Genomic DNA, 21,094 nt, shown 5'->3' on the forward strand with positions numbered 1-21,094 from the left:
GGAACGTTTAGCCCCCGGGGGGCCGGCCCAGCCCGGCGGGAGGTGCCGGGGGTGCCCCCGCGCAGAGCTGCGGCGTCACCGGCCGCACGCCGGGGTCGAGCCCGGTGGGTGCCGTAGGCCCCTCGCCCGTGCCGGGGGTCGGGGAACCGGGCCGCTGCCGGGGCAGGTGTCGCTGTGCCACGCCGGGTGGCCCGGGCGTGCCGGCTGCCTCCTCTCTGCCGGGCGGGCGCTAATTGCCGCATACCGTTGCGATGAGCTCAGCCGGCCACCGGCCCCAGACCTGCCGGCCGGGGCCACGCTCCAGCCCCGTGCAGTCACCGGGGCCACGCTCCAGCCCCAGGGTGGGGACACCCAGGCCCTGGGGGGGGTTGAGGCAGCAGGATTTTCTGCAGGCTGGAGGACGTTGCTCCCTCCGGGCTGCCTGCTGGTGCCAAAGCTGGGGACCGGCAAACTTTTGGTCATGCTCAGCTGTGGGAGCCGGCCCCTCTTCCCCCTGGGCACTCCACGGCCCCCAAGCCCCCCATCAACCGCTGCAGTGCCTGCAGGAGAAACCGAGGAGCAGCTGGGCCCCTGCCGCCTCGTCAGGCCAAGCAGCCGCTGGGGAAACCGAGGCACAGGGTGGGGACGGTGGTTGACCTCGGCTCTGACACGCGTGTCCGGGAGGAGCTGAGGGCAGAACTGGTTGTGCTGGCCCGGTTTAGCCACAACGGGGACGCTGTGGGTGCAGGGCCATGTGCCGGGCACGCTGAGCCGGGCACAGCCCTGGGTGGTGGTGACGCAGAGACGTGGCCAGTACCGACCAGAGAGGGGACAGGGTGTCCCTGCTATTGTCACCGTGTCCATCCCTGGAGGCTCCATCCCGGTTAAATGTTACCAGGGCGCAGGAGGGGAAACTGAGGCAGCAGGGATGGGGCTGGCTGGGTTGACAGGCACTGTCCCAGCCCCACGCTAGCTTGGGGACGGAGCCAGCTCGGCCCTGCTCGAGGCCACGGAGGGGAACTGTGGTAACCACCTGCCAATCAACGCAATGGTGCTAATTAGCACTTGGCAAGACTCCCATCCTCGTTAATTAGCGATAACAAGGATTTATCTCCAGGCCAGATCCAGTGGAGCAAGGAAGGAGCTGTGTTCCCTGAGTCGGGCAGGAGCCTGGTGCCACACAGCCCAACGTGCCAGAGCCTGCGCCATCCCTCCAGCCCCAGATGGACGATGAGCTGCAGGCCTTAAAATGCTCCATTTTATTTAAAATAGCACTTGGAGAGGAAAAAGGGCGGGGGGGACACGAAGGGCAGTTGCATATAAAAATAAACCAGGGTGGCTGGAACCGTGGGTACCCCCAGCCACTCCAGTCCTGCTCTCTGGCTGCCTCCATGGAAGCCTGATCCCCTGGAGCCGTGTCTTGGACCCCAGGGCCATGGTTTCCCGGCAGGACCCAGTCACCAATGGGGACACTGGCTGCGGCGAGCAGCTCCCCTCCTGGCAAAAAGCCACAGTGCAAACGCAGCCTGAGACCCGTATCAAGATGAAGAGGCAAGACAACATCTGGGGTGAGTTCCCCATCCCACCGCTTTTTGAGCGGCACCTTCCTTCACATCGTTGGTATTAGAAGAGTTTTTGCATTGAGTAGTGACATCCACGGCTGGTCCCTCGCCTGGCTCTCAGGACATGGCTCTGCTCTGGGATGGAGCAGCTGGGGTGGCGTGGACAGGCGTCAGCAGGAGCTAGTCTGGAGGTTGGCCTCATTGAGCAGCGAGGCGATGGAGGAGGGCCCGTAGGCGCTGTCGAACTCCTCATCTGAGCTGAGCTGGTCATCTTGCAGGGAGGAATCGGTTGCTGAGCGGGCAGCTTTGCGCCTGGAGATGGAGAACAGGGGTCAGCCCTCACTGGGGCTAGGACCACCCTCCAGCCTGGGGCTGGGACCCCATTCCAGCCCAGCATCCCCTACCAAGCCTCTTTCTCTAGTGCCTTGATGCGGTTCTGCAGCTGCTCGTTGAGCTCGTGCTGCTCCTCCAGCTCCCGCTGCACCTTCTTGCGGGCGCCCTCGAGCCGCTCAATCTCCTCCTCCGCCTCATCCACTTGACGCTTCAGGGCCTTCACCCGCAGGCTCAGCTGCAGGGAGACGGGGCAATTCCCATGGGATTAGGAGGGCTGGTGCAGGACAAGCGCCCAAGGGTCCCTTTGGTGGGTCCCGAAGCCGCTTGGCATCTCTGAGGGCTCCCGTCCACCACCCACCTGGTCCTTCTGGTCGCTGACGTGCTGCCGCTCATCATCGATCTGTATGGTCAGCTCCTTCACCTTCCTCTCCAGCTTGCGGTTGGAGGACAGCAGGATGCTCTTCTCCCTACGGAAAGGCAATAGGTCATGGGCAAGCTGGGCTGGCACCCGGCGAGGGCGAAGGCACCCCCTGAGGCAAGGGTCTCCATGGGCAGTACCTCTCCTCTGCCTGCAGCTTGTCCTGCAGCTCCTCCACCTGCGACTCCAGCTGCGAGATGTTGCTGCTCGGTTTCTGCAGCCCCTCCGAGCTGGTCAGGCGGCTCTTCAGCTCCTTGTTCTACAGGGAGAGAAAACCCCAAAGCCATCCCCGTCACCCCCTGCAGTGTTCCCAGCTGGAGCAGGAAAGGCTCAGAGCCTTGCTTATGTAAATCCCAGCCGCGAGTCAGGGCCCAGAAACCCTTTCCCAAGGAGGAGACATAACGAGCTGGGTTATATAATGGCAATTAGCTGTGCTGGCACCAGCCAGGGCATGAGGTGATACCAGGATGTGCCAGGGACCGCTGGGTGCAAGAGCCCCTGCTGGCTCCATGACACTCATCATCCCCCAGCTCCCCAGTTTCTGCTCTTAAACACCCTCGTTGGCCAAAAAAATCCCCAAAAGCACCAGAAAAAACAGCTCCTCTCCCCGTCCCACACAGCAGCGTCACCCCAGCCTCGTCAGCTGGGCAGCGGTAACAAAGGTGGCTGCCGCTGGGCTGGGCCCCGCGGCGTCACCAGTAGGAGTCCCGTGTTTTTCTTGGCAGCTGCAATTCTGCACCGGGAACAAGAACAGCTCGGGGAGCTTAGTTCCCATTGATCTGTCTCGTTAAGAGCCAGCTCAGGGTTAGGTAACGAAGAGTTTGGAGTGCAAGCCCAGGCAGGCTGGGGAGAACTGCAAGGAAAGGGGGGATCCTGCAGGAATGCCACCCCAGGGAGATGCCAGACAGCTCCAAGGATACTCCAGCCAGGGATGGGGCCTGGGGAGGACGGGGATGGGCCGTATCCAGAGCAGGGAGGAGGCAGGGGGGAGGGTTTTACAGCAGGAAAAGCTCCTTGGGAACACGGTCCCTCTCCTAGGGGTGCTCTAGCGAGGAGTGGGGCTGTACCAGGATGCTTTGCCCTGCATCCCTCACAGGACAAGTGGTCCAGCTGCCCTCCAGCTCTGCCCATGGCTGAGAGGTTAGATCCGTCCCCTCTGCAGCTCAGCCGTACCTGCCTCTCCAGTGAGACCTTGTCACACTCCAGGTCCTGCCGGCTGGAGCGTTCCTGCAGCAGCTCTGCCCGCAGCTGGTCAATCTGGGGACAAGGACACAGTAGGAGTTGGTTTTGCCACGTCCTTCGCCACTGTGTTTGCTCGGTGAGAAGTGAGGCCACTGCAAGTTCTTCCCATGACACCAGTGCCACAGAGCACGGGTGGACTCAGGGCACCCAACAGCCACACAGTGGCCATCCCACGGCACACAGCCGGTATCAGTAACACCAAAAAACCCCAACGAGAGGATTTTGTTTCCTTCCTAAATTAGTTACTGCCATTCTGGCGAGCAGCCCAGAGACGAGGGCTGCAATTTTCCACTGGAGGGTTTAAACTGGTTGGACTGGGATTCAGAGACCCGGCTGCGCTCCCAGATCTGCCCAGCACTGTCAGGCACGGCAGTGCAGCCATGCCGGGGACAGGAATGGGTTTGATCCACCGATGGAGCAAAATTAGAACCACCCCAAGGGCCTCTTTTAGGTTGACCGAGGTGAAATATGCAGCTTTGTGCGTTATTCTAAAGCAAAGGAAATTGGAGTTTATATAAAAACTTGCTTGAATTTTATTCAAGCAGCCCCAAAAGCCAGTAGGGCCACTTCCGAGCCAAACCCAGCTGTGGTTTCATGCACATTGCTGCTCCGCAGCTCCTGTGCTTCAGACACATCCAGGATTCACTGGAAAAGTTTCCCCTGGGATGTGCCCATTTCTCAGATGGAAAAAATAGGAAAACAACCCATTTCACCGGCTCACCATAGCCTGAGGGGTGGGAATTCCCTTTCCAAGCCCCAGGCTGGATGCTGGCGGGGCAGGAGGCAGACAGGCTATAAGCGGAGAAGCTGCCAATCCTGGGATCCTGGCAAAACCCAGCACTGCTGGATCCTGGGAGGCTCGGCAGGCAGTTCCTGCCTGCTTGCAGAGCTCAAACACCAGCTCTGGCTTTGAAGGTAATAAGCAGGTGGGTTAAGAGGGAGGGGAGAGCCTGGAGACTGGCGTAATTTAAGCCCCAACTTCCTGCACAAACACAAACCTCACCCTGTAATTTCAGGGGATTTTTTTTTTTTGTGCCAAGCTCGTATGATTTCCGTTTGTGCCCGAACCAGCTTTTCAGACGCCGTCATCTCGATTGTATTTAGAGTGATGGAGGGCTCCAGGCTGCTCGCTAACGACTCATTAATGGGGTTTTAACTCTGGTGACCAGTTGCACCCGAGGATCCAATTTATCCAGCGCTATTTTACCAGAGCTGAGGGCGGCTCTGCCACTGCACCAGCCGGGTTCAGGGCGGCACCACTTGACCTACCTGGTCTCTGCTCCGGTTGACCCTCTCCGTCAGCAGCTCCACTGTGGTCCTCTCTTCATCCAGCTCCACCTCCAGGCGTTTGGACTTTTCCTGCAAAGAGAAAGGACCAGAAGGGTCAGCACGGGCCTCGGGGTCCCTGTGGGCAGGGGGACAGGTGGCAGGAGGGGCTCAGGCTAGCCAAGGTTGGTGAGCTGGGATGCTGGAGGAAGGGAGTTCGCTCCAACAGTGCTTCCAACCCAGCAAAACCCAACCAGCCCGAGAGGCTCCGACACAGCCCGGGAGGCAGGAAAAGGGAGATGCCTGGATATGAGACACAGCAGCTTGATGCTGTGCAGACCCCCGCGCACCCACCACCCCATCGAGGGACAGTAATCCGCAAAGCAACAGCCTGCGGCAAGCCAAGCCACGGGGCAATGCCGGACAGAGCCGAAACAAAGCCAGCTGTGCTGGCAATTAGTAAATATTAATAGTACCAATAGCACACCCCCCGCAGCGCTGCCAGGCTGCGTAACTCCTCTTTCCCAGCAGCTGTGGGATGGAGGATGGCTGGGTGAGCTCTGCCCCTTGCTGTTAGCACACAGCACTGCAGGAACGGGATGAGTGGTTTTGGGGCGCTGAGCAGCGCTCCCCACCTCCAGCGTCTTGACATGCCGCGAGCGATCGTCCTGGGAGCGCTTCTTGGTCTCTATCTCCTGCTCGAGGTTGTGCAGCCGCTGGAGCAGCACCTCCTTATCCAGCAGCACGCTCTCCCGCTCCGCCTGGCTGTCCTGCAGTGCTTGCTTCAGCCGGGCAACCTGCAGCATCAAGGGCAGAGGCATCTCCAAGTGAGACATGTCCCCAGGCTCCCTATAGAGGGACCAAGAGGACAGCGTGGGGACCCACAACGTGCCAGCCCTTGCCCTACCTCGTCCTGCAGCCGTCCCATGTTGAACTGCATCTTCTCCACCTCGGCGCCCCGATCCTTGGCTTGTTTCTGAGAGTCCATGATCTCCTTCCGCGACTTCTCCTTGAACTCCTCCAGCTGCGACTTCAGCATGGCCAGCGAGCTATGCGACTCCTCTGTCATCTTCTCCAGCTGCAGCAGAGCGGGGACTGCTCAGGGGCTGGGGACCAGCCTATGCACCCTGTCCTGAGCCGATGGGACTCGAGGTGGGAGAAGATACCCGTGGGGATGGGGGTGACATTTCTGCTCCGTGGGCTCAGGAGCATCATGGCAAGGGGTGCAAGCCCTGCCAGAGCAGCCTGGATGTCCCCAAGCTCTGAGCAGGCACCGGGCTCTTGCAGGAGCCGCTTGGGGAAGGGTAGGGGACAACACGGCCCTAGGACACCAGGGGAAGCTGATCCCTGGGGACAGCAAGGTTTTAGAGTCTCCCGGGACATCAGGAAAGGATCGATCCCAACTGGCTCTGCAGGGAAACAAGATCTGTACCCAAAGTCCCGGATCCCTCCCCTAACCCAGCGAGGTCATCATGGAGATCCCCATCCCGTGGCACAGAAAGTGGGTGTCATGGCACCAATGCCCCATGGGACAGGGGTCCTGGGGGTGCAAGCAGTCCCAGAGGCACCCGGACACCCAACCTCTTTGTTCAGCTTCTCCGTGGTGCGGTCAAGCAGGCGCTTCTGCTCTTCCAGCTCACTCTTAGTGCGCTTGAGCTGCTCCTTCTGCCTCTGCTCATCCTGGTAGGACGTGCTCAGCTCCTGGTGCTCCTGTGTCAGCCGGGCCAGGCTCCGCTGCGCTTCCTCCAGGCGGGTCTCCAGCAACCGCTTGGCCATCAGCAGCTCCTGCTGCTGCTCCGTGGCTTCACCCAGTGACTCCTCCATCTGCCTGCGCTCTGCCTGCAAAGATGGGGCTCTTCAAACTCCTTCCTATGGCAGGAGAACAGCTCAGGGCAGCTCAGGAACAGCTGCAGCCCCAGTACCTCCAGTTTGGTGACCTTCTCCTTGAGCCGCGCCTGGGAGCCCTCCCAGTTCTCGCCCAAGCGCTCGTACTCCTTCAGCTGTGTCTCCATCCCAATGGCCTTCCTCCTCAGGTCATCGTTCTGCTCCTGCAGCTCCCGCAGGCTGGACTCCACCATCTTCCTCGCCTGCTCCGATGCCTCCCGCGCACTCTCCAGGGATGCCTTTGCCTGCAATGCAGCCACAGCATGGGGTGGACCCAGGGCCAGCCACTGACCCAGGAGTCTTGGGGGGCAGTTTGGGCTTGCATCCATTGGGAGGACCCCACAGCGGGTGGATCCAGGGCTGCAGGTTTGCCGCACCGCCCCACGGCTGCGAAATTTGGGGCTCACAGGAAGGTGCAAGGGCAGCCCACAGTGGGGATCGCTCCTTGGCTTGTGGCTGGGTGGGGGCAAACCCTTTCCCTTAGCGCTCACCTTGGTGGCCTCGTCCCGCTCCTCCTGGAGCTGCTGCAGATCTCTGCGGTACCGCTCCAGCTCCCCGTCGTGGCTGGACGCTTCCTCCTGCATGGTGCCCTTCAGCACAGCCAGCTCCTGCTCCTGCTGCCGCAGCAGCTCCTCCCGGCTCTGCTTCTCTGCCGTCAGCTCCCGCTGCGCCTCCCGCATCTGCCGCAGCTCCTGGGATGGAGGGGACGGGGCGTCAGGGACCCTTGGAGCTGGACGCGGTCCTCAGCACTGCGTGCGCCTCCTCCCTTGTCACCCACCTTCCTGAGTGCCTCCAGCTCACTGGGGTCCACTGTGCTGCTCCGTGCCTGGTCTGCCTCCTCCCGGGCGGCTGTGAAGCGCTCCCGCAGCTCCCGCAGCTCCTCCTCAAACTCCTCCCGCTCCAGCTTCACCTGCAGCAGCCTAGAGAGGGGCAGGATGAGGCCACCCAACTCCATCCCTGCATCCTTGTGTCCCACACCCCCACTCCCAAGTCCCAGCATGCCTAGAGAGCAGCACCCAGCTCGGCTATCACCTTCCTCCCTACATGCCCAGGGGAGGAGGAGAACCAGTCCCATCCCAGCTCCTGACCCATTTTAACGGCGTTTGGAGTAAAGATGCCAGATGGTCGCGAGTGGCTGGACCTCCATGAAAGCTGCTCGTGCCTCCAGCTCAGCCGCAGTGAGGGTACTTACTCCTGCTTGGTGTTGCGCAGCTCGTCCTTATTCTTCTGGAACATGTCCCGCCAGTGCCCCATCTCCTCCGTGCTCTCTTCCAGCTCCCGCTGCAAGTTCCTCACCACGGCATTGATCTTCTGCCTCTCCAACTCCAGGTTAGCCTGATCCTGCATTGCAATGTGGAGTACTCAGCTGCAGAGCATCCTTGCAGGATGCTCCAACAATGCTAAGGTCCTGCCGCAGCTAATGCCCTCCCGAACCAGCGCAGGGAACCCAGGAAGGGATCTGGGAAGACTCCACACCTCTGCAGATCGGCTCCACTCACCCCACAGGGTCTCCGCCATGGGGCAGAGAGAGCTGGGGCAGACGGATGCTCTTGGGGCAGGACACAAACCCCATTTCCAGCTCAGGACCATTTAAAGAGGGAATTCAAGGACATGACTCCAAGCAGAGACCCTCCCCAGCTGCAGCCAGCATGTCCCCATCCACCAGCTCTCCCCAGCAGCCCTCCTCATGGCCAGACCTGTGAGATGTCCTCCATGCTGCGTCGCAGCTGGTCCATGTCGCTCTGGTACTGCTGCCGGACACGGTCGAGCTCCTTGTCGTGGCTGGCCACCTCCTCCTTGAGGGCTCCCTTCAGCGCTGTCAGCTCCCGCTCCCGCAGCCGCAGCTGCTCCTCCTGACGCTGTTTGGAGCTAAGGGCCTCCTCCAGCTCCTCCCTGGTCTCCAGCAGTTCCTGGGTGAAGGGGACAGCTGGGCTCAGTGCCAGCGAAGCGACACAGGGGGATGCTCACGCCCCGGTGCGACCATCACCATACCTTGTACAAGGCTTCGCCATCCGGGGACACACAGGAGCCCTTGTGCAGGTCGTCGAGCTCTCGGTGCATTGCCAGCAGCTGCTCCTTGCAGTCACCCAGACAGGTCTCTGCCTGCTCCTTGGCTGTTTTCACTTCGCTCAGCCTGGAGGGCAGCGCAGAGTCCTTCACAGCACAGGGCACGAGACCCCGGCCACATCTGCACCCCAAAGGGCCGGGGCTGCAGCCCTCACCCATAAGCATCTACACTGGTGGGCAGCTCATCCCGGTGTGGCAAAGGGGACGGGGACAACAGGGGGGACAGCCACCCACCCTGCACTCCCCCAGCCCTCCTTGCATTTCCAAACGCCCCTGCCACCCTCCCACCACCCTCTGTCTCCCCCCACCGGGGACAGACAAATGTCCCCAGCCCTGGCATGTTCAGCAGTGCGACTGCAGCTCTTACTCTTGCAAACTTCTCTGCAGCTCCTGGGTTTTCTTCTCCAGGGTCCCCCGCAGACGCTGGCTCTCCCCTTCGGCCTCCCGCAGCCGGGCTTCCAGCGCCCGAGCAGAGCTGCTCCTCACCGGCTCCCTAGTCAGCTCCAGCTTCTGGCAGAGCTGCAGGAGAAGCGGGGGAACGAACACCAGTTACATCCCCTCCTGGGGGCAGAGCAGCCAGTGATGCTCCCATCCCACGTCTCCAGCATCCCCCCTGCCGGGTCTGTTGGGGATGGGAAGGACTTCTGCACCCCCAGCATCCCTGAGACACCCCAGAGGGGTGTAAATCAGACCAGGAGAAGATTTGGTCTTGCCTGGGCTCCCAAGCCCAAGTAAAAAGGGGCTCACAGCAGGGACCCATTGTGCTTGTCCCCCTCCCAGGGATGTAAACTGTGACCCCGTGTCTCCCTAAGCCCCTCAACCTTCTGCTTGGCCTCACCTTGGTCTCCTCATTGAGCTTCTCCTGCAGCTCCTCCACCTTCCTGGCCAGCTCCCTGTGCTGGGGCTGGGAACACGCCACATCCTTGGCAGGTGCCTGGAGAGACCCCCCCCCCAAGCTCACTCAGTGGATTCAGGGTGCTGCAACCCCCCGGGACCACAGCTCCGTCCCCAGCCACAGCCTTTCAGCTGCACACTGCCGTGGTCCTGGCATGCTGGGACATGGTGCCAGGAAGGTAGGACCCTCAGAGGGGGGCTTGGGGAGCAGTCTCCCCCCAAACACCAGGATGGCCCCGACTCACCGCCAGCTCCTGCATCTTCTCAAACAGCCGGGCAGCTTTCCTCTTCAGGGAGATTTCGCTCTCGCTGCTCCTGTGGGCAACAGAGCCGGGGGAAGCGTTTGGGGATGGGGGGGGTGGAGCGGGGGCATGGCTGAGCCCGGGGTGCAGGAACATCCCCAGCGCTTTTCCACTCGCTCCCCAAAAATCCTGAGCACCAGCTGGTTACAGGGGCATCCCCACTCCCAAACCAACCCGCAGCATCCCAGCCGCAACCACTGGGACTTCCAGAAAGGGGCAGGGAGCAACAGGGGCACTCAGGGGGGATTTGGGGGGCTCACCCCTCCTTCAGGATGCTGTAGATGAGCTCCTTGGGGTGCTCAGTGCTGCCGGGCTGGGTGACCTCCCGCTGGTCCCGCAGCAGGTCCGGGGTGGATTTGAGCTGCCGCAAGGGATAAAAAAAAGCTCATCTCTGGCAAGGGCACGAGTCCGCCCACCAGCCCTCCAGGTCCCACTGCTCTGGAGGATGCCAGCACTTGCCTTGGTGCCAGTGACCCCCTTGGTGACCCTTGTGATCCCAGCAGGATCCGGCCCCCTGGTACCTGCAGCTCTGCCTGGGCTTTGCTCTGCAGCCGCTCAGCCACAGTCTCCTCCACGCCCCGGTTTGCCCGCTGGCTCCTTGTCCCGCCGTCCTCCATCCCTCCAGCTCTGCTTGGGCGGCTCAGGCTGCCAGCGGGCACCGAGGACTGGGGGTGAATGGCACCGGCCTGGCGCTGGGCACTGCTCAGCTCCCTGGCATCCGGCACGTCGCGGTGGGGGACGCGGCTGTCCAGGCTCTGGGAGCGCTTCCTCTCCTCCGAGGCGATCCGGCCCCTCCTGGCCACGCGCCCTCGCTGCTGCACCTTCCTGTCGAATTTGCTGATGAGCGAATCCACCGAGGAGAGGGGTTTGGTGTCCACATCGCTGCCACCAGTGACCACCGCGGCCTCTGTGTCTGAGGAGGGGTCCTTGGCCCTGACGCTTGAGCCAGAAGCTTTGCTCCGCTCCGGTGCGATGTTCAACATGCTGCTGCTTTTGCTGCCGGCCAGAGCCCGGTGCTGCCGGCTGCCACCAGCCCGGGGAGCACCAGCGGCAAAGGGCTCGTCTGAGGCAGCACCAAGCAGATCCCCGTGGGACTGAGTCCTCCGCAGCTCCTCCCCAAGCAGCCGTTTGCCCGGCAGAGATTTGGGCTCATGCTGGGAGGTCGCCGAGATGCCGCTCGTCTCCTCGTCGGAGGTGCTGTAGGATGAGCCACGCTTGGGCTGCCGTCCGGCATAGGGGTTTTCCGGCAGGTCGGAGTCGGAGCTGACAGAGCCAGAGGGCCAGGGGCCGGTGGGGGGGTTTGGGTAGGAGCCCTCGCTCTTGATCTGCACCCCGAAGGAGTCGCCGCCCTTCTCGCCGCTGTTGAGGACGACGAAGGGCTGCCCGGCGATGCCCTGCACCCGCACCGCCACCCCATAGGAGCTAGGCTTGCCCCGTGCCTTGGGGGGTCTCCGGGGCTCCTGCAGGTCATTGATGAAGCGGATCTGGACGCCGTAGTCCACAGGGCTCTGCTTCTCTGCCATCGCGGTGCTCACCGGCCACTCCATCCCCGGAGCTCAGCACCGTGGTCCTGGGCAGGGGAGAAAGGGAGCAGTCACCCTCAGATCAGAGTCAGCACTCAGCGACGGTCCGGCAGCGCTTTCCCATGAGGACAGGTACCAGTGGACACCCGGTGCCAGCGCTGCAGCGTCCCCAGGACAGGACGGGGACAAGGCTTGCTGTGCTGGCACTTGCATCGCCCGGCTGCTCCCGGGAGGACGCTGGGGAGGGCAGGGAGAGCAAACCCCCCCCCACCCCGCACACAGCATCGGCGGCCAGACCCTCACCGTGTCTCCTGCCGCTCGCCCTTGGCGGCAGGACCCCGGGGATGCAGAAGCAGAGATCCCGGCTCTGCTCCTGCTGCCTCCCAGGCGCCTGCGGAACGCCGCAGCCTCGCTGCAGCCGGAGCTCCAGCGTCCCTCAGCATCACTCCCAGCGCCCGCTGTCCCCGCGGCCAGGGCAGCTGCCCAGGTCCCGTGGGGAGGGGACAGATATGAGCAGTGACATATTGGGAACAGCATGATGTAACCCTCCCCCTTGGTCCTGGCGGCACCCAGGGTGATGCCGGCCGGCAGGAGAGCGGCAGCAGCTGAGGACACGGAGGGGGATGAGCTCCCCTATAGGCACCTAGGGGGTTTAAGTGATGAAAAAGCCCCAAATCAGCCCCTGAGCCCCGCAGCATCGTGCTTCCCCCACCCCGAGCACCAGCGGCTCCTTTCTCTGCTGTACATAAACTGGATGCTGGGAGTGGAGTGAGGTGCTGAGCGCTCAGCTCGCACCTGCGTCCCCCGAAGGGTGTCCCGGGGGACCCCGGGATGCAAGGGAACCCTGAGCCAGGGAGGGGGATGCTTAAACACATCACATGCATGGAGAAAAACAAAAAAGCAAACCCCAAACCCCATGCTTTCAGCTCAGGTCTGGATATTGCCCTCAAAGCTGCCCCAGCCCAGAGCGAGGAGCCGGCAGGGATGGAGCACAAATGCAAATGGAGCAGCGGGATGCCCAGCACAGCTGGTCTCTCCCACGTCCTCACGTCAGCCCTGAGCCCACACCTCCTCCTGTGCCCACCCTGGGGAAGAAGCCAGAGCCCAAGCCCTGCTGCCATGGGACACAGCTTTCTGCAGAGATGGAAAGCACCAGAGATGCTGGGCCCAGAGCAGAAGCATGGGGCAGAGGCAGCAGCGGGTGCAGCACAGACCCCGCTGGGCAGTGCCAGGAAGGACAAGTCATTTGCTTCCCCTGGCCCTGCCAGCTCCCCACCACCGCCGTCTGCTCCTTTCCCCCAGCCAAACTTGGCAGGGATGGCTCCTGCGGCTCTTCCATTTTGCCGGAGTCACAACAAGCCCTTTGGGTCTCCTGCATCCCTCCCCAGACCCGGCAGCGAGGGCAGCAACCAGGAGCTGCAGGCAGCAGCAGGCAAGAGACCAGCTATTTATTCCACAGGCAAAACAGCCCAGGAGCCGACACATGGGATGGGAGAAGAGCCCCTGAATCGTGAGCTCGTTATTCCTGCATGGTGTCCAGCTAACGAGATCAGCAACAGACACCAGCCTCTATAAACACACCCTCAGCCCAGCACTCGCAGCAGGAGCCCCTAAAGCAAATCCCATCTGTCTTGTCCCTCCAGGCATTGCAGCATCCCCTCCAAGCCACAGGGACGGCCCCCACCGCTACTGGGGTAGGAACCATGAGCCCTGGGTGCAGCACTTGCCTTGGGAAGACCTTTGGATGGGTGGCAAGGGGTGGCACAGCGTCCTCCTGCAGCATTGCCAGTGGGGCAGGGGCTCACCGAGCAAAGCCCCATCTGTGCCAGCATCACCGCAGCCGGCAAAAGATGCAGCTCTGCCCCACCGCCCACCCCTGCCCTGGCACGATGGGAAGCAGGGGGTGAATAACCACAGGGGTCGGATGCGGTTGGGGATGTCGCTGGGGTCAAACCCAGTCGGCACAGGACCGGACTGGGGAGAGGAGGATTTGTTCTTTCCAAGGGAGCACCAGCTTGAGATGCATGGCTTTGCTCCGAGTTTTGGGGGGCTCTGGAGGCACAAGCCGGGCATCTGGGGAGCTGGGAGGAAGCAGGTGAGCCAGGCCTGGCCAGTAAACTCCCAGGAATGCTTCCTTCCTCCTGGAAGGACTCCAGCTTGTAGATAAAGGGTTGGAGCCGGATCACATTCCTGTGTGGGAGAGCAACACCGAGCCCCAGGCTGGAAACACAGCCCCGGGAGGGGATTTCACTGGAAACCGCAGGGAAAGAGCCTGGAAGTAGAAGGGATAGAGAATTGGGGCTAAAAATAGGCTGGTTATTGTCCCCAGGGTGTGCGCCATACTCCAACACACCTTAACCCTGCCCCAGGTCAGGCTGGCAGCAACCACGGCACCAAGCAATGGGGGTCCCGCACCCGGCCAAGGCAAGAGCAGAGCTGGCAGGAGCAGGCAGGCAGCAAACCAGCAGGAGAGGTCTCTTGCCGGCGGTCACGCACCTCCGGCATCACGCTGCCGGCCGGCAGCGCCGGGGATGGCGGCCAGCCAGCTCCACTTGCCCAGATCAGTGGCACAATAAGCCCTTTGTGCCGACGACGTTAACCCAGAAAGTTGTTTTGCAATTTGCAGGCGGTGCTGGAAAAGGCTCCTACACCGAGCAGGAGCTCGCCCCAGCTCTCCCGCTCCCCTCCAGAGCCAAAAACACCCAGGTGGGAAAGGTGATGGCTGCCAGGTCGGGCTGATCCTCCTCCATCAAGGTCAGGCAGGTAATCTGACCGCGGGCAGTTGCACACTGGGACCCCAGCAAGGAACTGGCCCCATTTTGCATTGAAGCCAGAGCCCATCTCTGGGCCACCTCCGTCTGAACCGAGCAGGTCGGCTTGTGTGGCTGCTGCACCCCCTGAGCACGGGAAGCAAAAGCTGTCGTATTATCCCAAAGCACTTCATGTCCAGACCGACATCGCGGGGAAAGGGCCAGCAGAGATGCACAAACCCGGCATTTCTCCCCCGTCACCTGTTTTTTGGCTCCTGGCACGGTTCAGGCTATTTCCACCGAGGGTTTCCCCAAAGCTCTGCCCTGCCTGCAGCGCTGCTTGCTCAACTGTGTTTGTACGCAGCCCTGGTTTTGCTCAGGGCCAAAGTCCAAGGCTGATTTCAGGTGCAGGCAGCACAAGCTGTGCCTGCGCCCTGCCCACCACCGGGCTAGCCCGCACCGACACCAGTGGAGACCGGCTATTCCTGCTCTCCCGCAAACTCCGAAACCCCGATAAATCCTCGGCCGAGCATGTGAGCCATGCGCTGCCAGCCGGGTCAGAGGAACCCGAAACCAGGGCACCTGCGTCACACAACAGGGACGGGCTTATCATGACATCTACATGCCAGCACTGTGCCAGGGGCTGGAAGAGGGTTGTCCATGGGGGATAAGGGTCGCCCCACAGGCGATGTCCCCTGGGGCTCCCACGGGAGCTGATAAAGACTGAATTCCTTTGTATCCCAGCCCAGCCACAGGCAGAGCCCTCGGGTTAATTATCAACCTAGAGACTGGAAAATCCTGTTCCCTGCCTCTCCCAGAGCCCCATTTTGGAAACCGAAAGCCCTGTCCCTCCTGCGGGACCCTGTGCTCCAACACCGTAGGGTCAGACCCGATGCCAAACTACGCTCTCTGGGTCACATCCGTTACCAAACCGTGCTTTCCACTGTCATGCCGAGGGCAGCACTCCACTGCAGTGCCCCAAAACCACCAGCGTGGCACAACCCACACTGTAACGTGTTTACTGCAGCACCGATCAGATCAGTTTACTGGTTTCCAAGCAAGTTGTGCCTTTGAAACCAGAATTATTTTGATCCACATGCTCATGGGGATAAATATTTCCTGGGGGACACCAGCAGGGAGCAAGGAAGAGCTCCGGGGACATAATGTGGATCCACACAGGTCTCCAGTGCTGCAAGGCTTGGATGCTCTGGTTTCACCCCAAACTGGGGATCCCCGTCTCTTCCCATATCATTGCGATCCCCAGGGCCGGCTCAGGCAGCACAAACATGAGTGCGCAGGCATCACGCTGACCCCGTGGGGACCGCAGAACCTCCGTCCCTGGGGCAGTGCCCTCGGAGGCGATCCTGCAGCTCCCACCCCTAAAAAGACAATGCTGAGGGGAGATGCTGCGAGTACTGCAGCCACGACATGGCAGGCGATGGGCTCTGTTCGGCAAACAAGGGGGCTCCGTTCGGCAAACGGCACCTTGTCTCCAGGGATGGATATGGAAATCCAGCTCCACTCCAAACCAGCTCAACTGGTTGGGGTGGTGGGAGAGGAAAGCCAGCCCTGAGGAAGCCGCAAACACCCTCCCAAACAAAAGCTTGCAACAGCGGTCAGAGGATGGGGACGGGTTAGCGAGAGCCGGTGCATCGGGACCTCAAGATGCAAATAAGTCTCGAGGCAGCAAATAAGTCAGATGGCAGCAGGGATGACACCCAAGCCCTAGATTTTTCTTTCTTATTTAAACAGGCTGCTAAAAATACTGCCCCGGGAGCCTGGTGAAGTAGGGCAGCTCCCTGCATTAAAGCTTCAGGACTCTGGCAGGGCAGGGCCCTGGCCGCAGCAGCCATGTCGCTTCCACGCTGGTGCAAAATTTCCCTTGAACCTGCCAGGTCCAAAAGGCTTTTTCCTGGCTTCGGGATGGAACTTGCCCTCCTGTGACTCATGGCTCTGGGTGAGAAAAGGCAGGGGTTGATTATCTCCATGCTAACGGGGAGAAGCGGTGATGGTCACTGCCGCCCCTACAGAGGGCCCTATAGAGGGATGCTATTGGGTCCCTGTATGGGACTGCTCCTCAAAGGACAAGAGCACCTGCAGATACAACTTCCATAGGGAAATGCAGATCCCTTACGGAAGGGACAGTCCCCACAGACGGCAGGTAAAGGCAGTTCCCGTAGGGGCTACAGGGGACAGCAGGTCCCTGATGGAGCAGAGCCAGCAGAATAGGGACAACCCAGGTCCCTCACCGGGGCAGCACCCTGGGGCTCCCTATAGGATCTGCTATAGGTCAGGTCACACCCTGGGGAGAAGAACCTCTATGGGGACTGCAATAGGGTGGACCACACGACAAGGACAAGGACCCCCATAGAGCCAGCCCCTATAGGATCTTCTAGAGGGAAGAATCCCCCTCTCCAAAGGCAAGCCCATACAGGCCCAGCCCCTATAGGCTCTGCCATAGGGCAGGGCACACCCCAGAGATAACAGCCCCTATGGCCCCAGCCCCTATAGGCTCTGCCATAGGGCAGGGCACACCCCAGAGATAACAGCCCCTATGGCCCCAGCCCCTATAGGCTCAGCCATAGGGCAGGGCACACCCCAGAGATAACAGCCCCTATGGCCCCAGCCCCTACAGGCTCAGCCATAGGGCAGGGCACACCCCAGAGATAACAGCCCCTATGGCCCCAGCCCCTATAGACTCTGCCATGGGGCAGGGCACACCCCAGAGATAATAGCCCCTATGGCCCCAGCCCCTATAGGCTCTGCCATGGGGCAGGGCACGGCCCAGGAAGGACAACACCTATAGACCCAGCCCCTATGGGCTCCTGCCATGGGGCAGGACACCCTCCCGGGACAGCAGCCCCTACGGCCCCAGGCCCTATAGGCGCTGCCGTGGGGTCCTCCGCACTCACCGCCCGCCGTCGGCTCCACTCCCCGCCGCTGCTCACCGCAACCTGTTACCTTCGCCCAGGCCCCTCCCCCAGGGCCGCCCGTTGGACCGCGCCGCGCCCGGCCCCGCCCCGGGGCGGGGACAGACGCCGATCTGCCACGCCCCTGACCACGCCCCCGCCGGCTAACGGGCCGCCTCGGGAGGGAGATCACGTGAGGCGGCCGGTGCCGCCGGCGGAACGCCGCCATCTTGGGGAGGGAGCTGCGTCCAGGGCAGCGGCGCCTTCGTGCCCCGGCACCGCCTCGCTCGCCCAGGGCACGGTGTGGCGGGGACGGTCCCAGGCCCTGCCGTCCCCCCCTGCGCGGGGCCTCTGCGGCCCCCGATCCTTAAGGGACAGCGGAGTGACCTCCGGGCCTGCAGCAGGGCGGGGGCGAGGCCCCCGGCACCGAGGGGCGATCTACAGTCCGCGCAAGAGAGTTCCGCCACACACAACATGGCGCCCGGCGCATCCCTCTCCTCCTGGCTCCGGCCACGCCCAAGATGGCGCTGTGCCGCCTCGCCTAGGCCTACGGCGGCCGGGAGCGGCCGTTATTCCTCCGCGCCTGCGCAGCGCGGGCCGTACCGTGACTAAGATGGAGGTCGGGCGAGCGCGGGTGCCGCCGCCGTTCTGGGCCGGGGGCCCGGCCCCGGGGCAGACGTACGTTCCTGGCGGGCCTGGCCCCGTCGCCGGCGTCCTGCCCTTCACCCGGACGCTGTGAGTGCGGGGGGGCTGAGGGGAGCGGGGATGTGGTGGGATTGGGGATGGGGGACTGGGAGGGGGTGGGCCGAAGGGGGCGCTGGGGAGGTGGGAGGGAGCGGAGGGGCGGGGGAGGGTTTCTGGGATCTGGGATGAGGAGACTGGGGTGACTGGAGGAACTGGGGGGCTGGGAAGAGCAGTGCTTGGGGGGCAGGGGGGCGGCGTGGGGGGAGATGGGGTTGGGGGAGCTGGGAGAGGGCTGGGAGGGAAGAAATGGGGCTGGGAGGGGAAACAGGGGGATGGGTTGAGGAGTAAGGAGCCGGGCGAGTCCGGGGCCTCCCTGGTGCCGGGTCAGCGCTGACATTTGGGTCTTCAGGAGCCCGATGGTGACGGGCACCTCGGTGCTGGGAGTGAAGTTCGACGGGGGGGTGATCATCGCTGCAGACATGATGGGCTCCTACGGCTCCCTCGCCCGCTTCCGCAGCATCTCCAGGCTCCTGAAGGTGAATGACACCACCATGCTGGGGGCATCCGGTGACTACGCCGACTTCCAGTACCTCAAGCAGATCATTGACCAGATGGTGTAAGTTCTGTGCCAGGCTGCTGGGCAAGCCCTGACCATGCTGTAGTTCGTGCTGTGCTGCTCTCTCTTCCCAGTTCTCAAAGGACTGAAATGTAATTAAATGCATTCCCTGAGCAGGGATAAAACTGAGCTGGAATCCCCCTTGTCCTTTCACAATCACTTCAGTACAGGTATCTTCTCCAAATTCTTTGCTGAGCACCCTGGAGAACCGGTGTCAATTATTCTTTGTGCCCTTTGGCTGATTGACCTCTTGTAAGGTTTTGTTTGAAAACAGCCTGTGGGGATTTTGCAGGGGGTGTACTCTGTCCTGCTGGGGGTGCAGCTAGAGGTAGGCTGCTGCTCTTTTAGCTGGGTGGTTTCTAGCTTTTCTTAACTGGGGGAAATTTCTACCTAAATTAGAATCGACGAGGAGCTCTTGGGAGATGGTCATAGTTACAGCCCGAAAGCCATTCATTCCTGGCTGACAAGAGTCATGTACAACCGGAGGTCCAAGATAAATCCGCTTTGGAACACTGTTGTCATCGGAGGCTACTACAATGGCGAGAGGTGAGCAAAGATGAGCGACATGGAGTGCGTGATGGTTACTGCATGTCCTTCCCCGGGGCTGCTTCTCATAGCACGGGATTTGGAGAGGTCTCTGGCTGGGTGCAGCCGCTCAAAAGCCAAGTCCCTCCTTGACACAGCCCTGCCTGTGCAGCTGAAATGCTCACAGATCTGTCCCTTCAGCTTCCTAGGTTATGTGGACATGCTCGGTGTTGCCTACGAAGCCCCTACGCTTGCCACGGGTTACGGAGCGTACCTAGCTCAGGTAGAGTATGCTCTTGCTCAGCTGCTAAAGTGAACTCGGCACGGGGTGAACTGAGCTGTCGAGCTATTGGATTTTTTTTTTTTTTTTCCCTAGCCATTAATGAGAGAAGTCTTGGAGAAGAAATCCAGCCTGACGAAGGAAGAGGCCCGTGACTTGATTGAGCGTTGCATGAAAATTTTGTATTACAGAGATGCTCGATCGTTCAACAGGGTGAGTGCCCCGCTCTGACGTGCCATGACTGGAGAGCTGGTGTGCCTGCTCTGTGCCTCAGGGTGATGTTCCAGTCTTCACCCCAGCTTGTCTTCTGTCCCTGATCTCGGGAATCCTTGCAGTAACTCACTGAGTTGGCAGGGGTGGGGTACATTACGAGGTCCTGTTAGCAAAGCTGTCCTCCATAGCCAGTCTCCCCTTGTGTCCTGCAGCCTCAGAAGAGCTGTTTGAGTCTGAGTGATGCTCATCTCTGGTGTTTTCTTAGATCTGATGATATTTCTCCCATCTCCACAGCTGTAGTATCCAGAGGCTGCAATCTTTTTGCTTTGAAGTGTTTCTGTCTACTACTATCAACTACCTCGACTTGCCTGCCAAGGAAAAAGTAAAATGTTACTGAATGCAAAGCCACGTTAAAACAAATGTGTTTAAAGGACAGCTGTTATTACTGACTTTTACTGATCGGAGCTTTCACAGGGCCCATCTTCAATTCAGGTATGGAATTCAGGCTTTACTGAGAACTTTCAATGTTTTCTCTCCTCAGTATGAAGTAGCTATTGCAACGGAGAAAGGCGTGGAGGTGGAGGGACCCCTGACCCTGGAAGCCAACTGGGACATAGCACACCTTGTCAGGTAATGCCTCACTTTGAGCTCTTGGTCCGTGAGTTGGCAGTCTGGCAAATCCTGAAGGCGCAAAATAAAGTGGTTAATAAAGGCCATGGGATGCGCAGCCGTTGCGGGATAACGTCCCTGCCGCGTACTTCAGTAGGAGTCTCCTTGATCCCCCGCTGCAACCGCAGTCTTCGCATTCCAGGAGGCAGTGTTGGGCTCTGCGCTCTGCCTGGCTGCTCTCCCCTTTATGGCCAGGGCCTGAAGGCATTAGTGCGAGTTCCTTCTGGAACGGGAAGGCTTTTTGTGGATATACCGTCTGCTTTGCTGCCTTTGCACCTCCTCAGAACAAGTGTCGCTGACGGGCAGCACCTGATAAAAGCGAAAGTGTTGATTTTCTTAGTGAGATGCTGACTGCATCCAGGTTGTGTAGTATCCTGACCTTTATCAAAATATCTTCTTGCAGTGGCTTTGAATGATCTCTGAAGAGCTGCTACAGGCTGTGGTGTCCACATTATCACCCTTTATATATGCTGTAAATCGGTTACTCCTTTTGAAGCTCTGATCTGACTTGTTTTGGAAATGAAATAAACCTGTTAAGACAAGCCTGTGTGTTTGTGCTACAGTTGGGCTTGAGTTTGTGGGATGCTCCAGAAGCACTGACTTCAGGAAGTCTCCTGGTTTCAGACAGTGAAGGTCACCAACAGCTGCAAGTCCTTATTTTTGCTAGAGAAGGGCAGCAAGAAGAAAAATGGCTTTTGTTGTTTTCTTGGCTGGGGTGCTGGTAGGTACTGTCCTCCTCCCGTATCTGACCTGGCAGTCCCTTTATCAGGTGGGGATCAAGAGTGGGTGTGTGTGAGCAGGGTCAAGGTGCTCCCTAACTACCTCTCATTAGCGCCCATGGTCTCCTCTCTGCTGGAGGTGACCATGACAAGGATTGCTTTCACCACGTCTCCACTCTAGTAAAGGTTTGTGAGTTGCAGGTTTGTGTTGCTATACAAGACAGCCGAAAAGCAGTAGCTGGAATGTTTTACCTGTAGG

The 21,094-nt window shown here is 60.7% G+C and overlaps 2 protein-coding genes across 2 annotated transcripts; one reads left to right on the forward strand and one right to left on the reverse strand.

Annotated features, from left to right (window-relative positions):
• Positions 1-1,250: 1,250 nt before the first annotated feature.
• CGN (cingulin) lies at positions 1,251-17,188 on the reverse strand. Its single transcript, XM_075040688.1, has 21 exons — positions 17,133-17,188; positions 10,469-11,517; positions 10,208-10,308; positions 9,891-9,960; positions 9,590-9,685; positions 9,119-9,270; positions 8,677-8,818; positions 8,382-8,594; positions 7,877-8,025; positions 7,463-7,604; positions 7,176-7,376; positions 6,723-6,929; positions 6,382-6,639; positions 5,708-5,878; positions 5,436-5,597; positions 4,804-4,893; positions 3,466-3,549; positions 2,433-2,551; positions 2,233-2,341; positions 1,946-2,109; positions 1,251-1,853 (listed from the first exon to the last, which is right to left on the reverse strand). Exons 2-21 carry the CDS (start codon positions 11,492-11,494, stop codon positions 1,712-1,714), a joined length of 3,798 nt encoding a protein of 1,265 aa, XP_074896789.1. The 5' UTR covers positions 11,495-11,517; positions 17,133-17,188; the 3' UTR covers positions 1,251-1,711.
• A 515-nt stretch (positions 17,189-17,703) lies between these two features.
• PSMB4 (proteasome 20S subunit beta 4) lies at positions 17,704-20,658 on the forward strand. The gene is made up of 7 exons (XM_075040693.1): positions 17,704-17,864; positions 18,223-18,429; positions 18,829-18,975; positions 19,156-19,237; positions 19,331-19,447; positions 19,989-20,077; positions 20,520-20,658. Exons 1-7 carry the CDS (start codon positions 17,743-17,745, stop codon positions 20,530-20,532), a joined length of 777 nt encoding a protein of 258 aa, XP_074896794.1. The 5' UTR covers positions 17,704-17,742; the 3' UTR covers positions 20,533-20,658.
• Positions 20,659-21,094: the final 436 nt, after the last annotated feature.

The sequence above is a fragment of the Buteo buteo genome, chromosome 11 (genome assembly GCF_964188355.1).
Source record: "Buteo buteo chromosome 11, bButBut1.hap1.1, whole genome shotgun sequence".
Classification (NCBI taxonomy): Eukaryota; Metazoa; Chordata; class Aves; order Accipitriformes; family Accipitridae; genus Buteo; species Buteo buteo.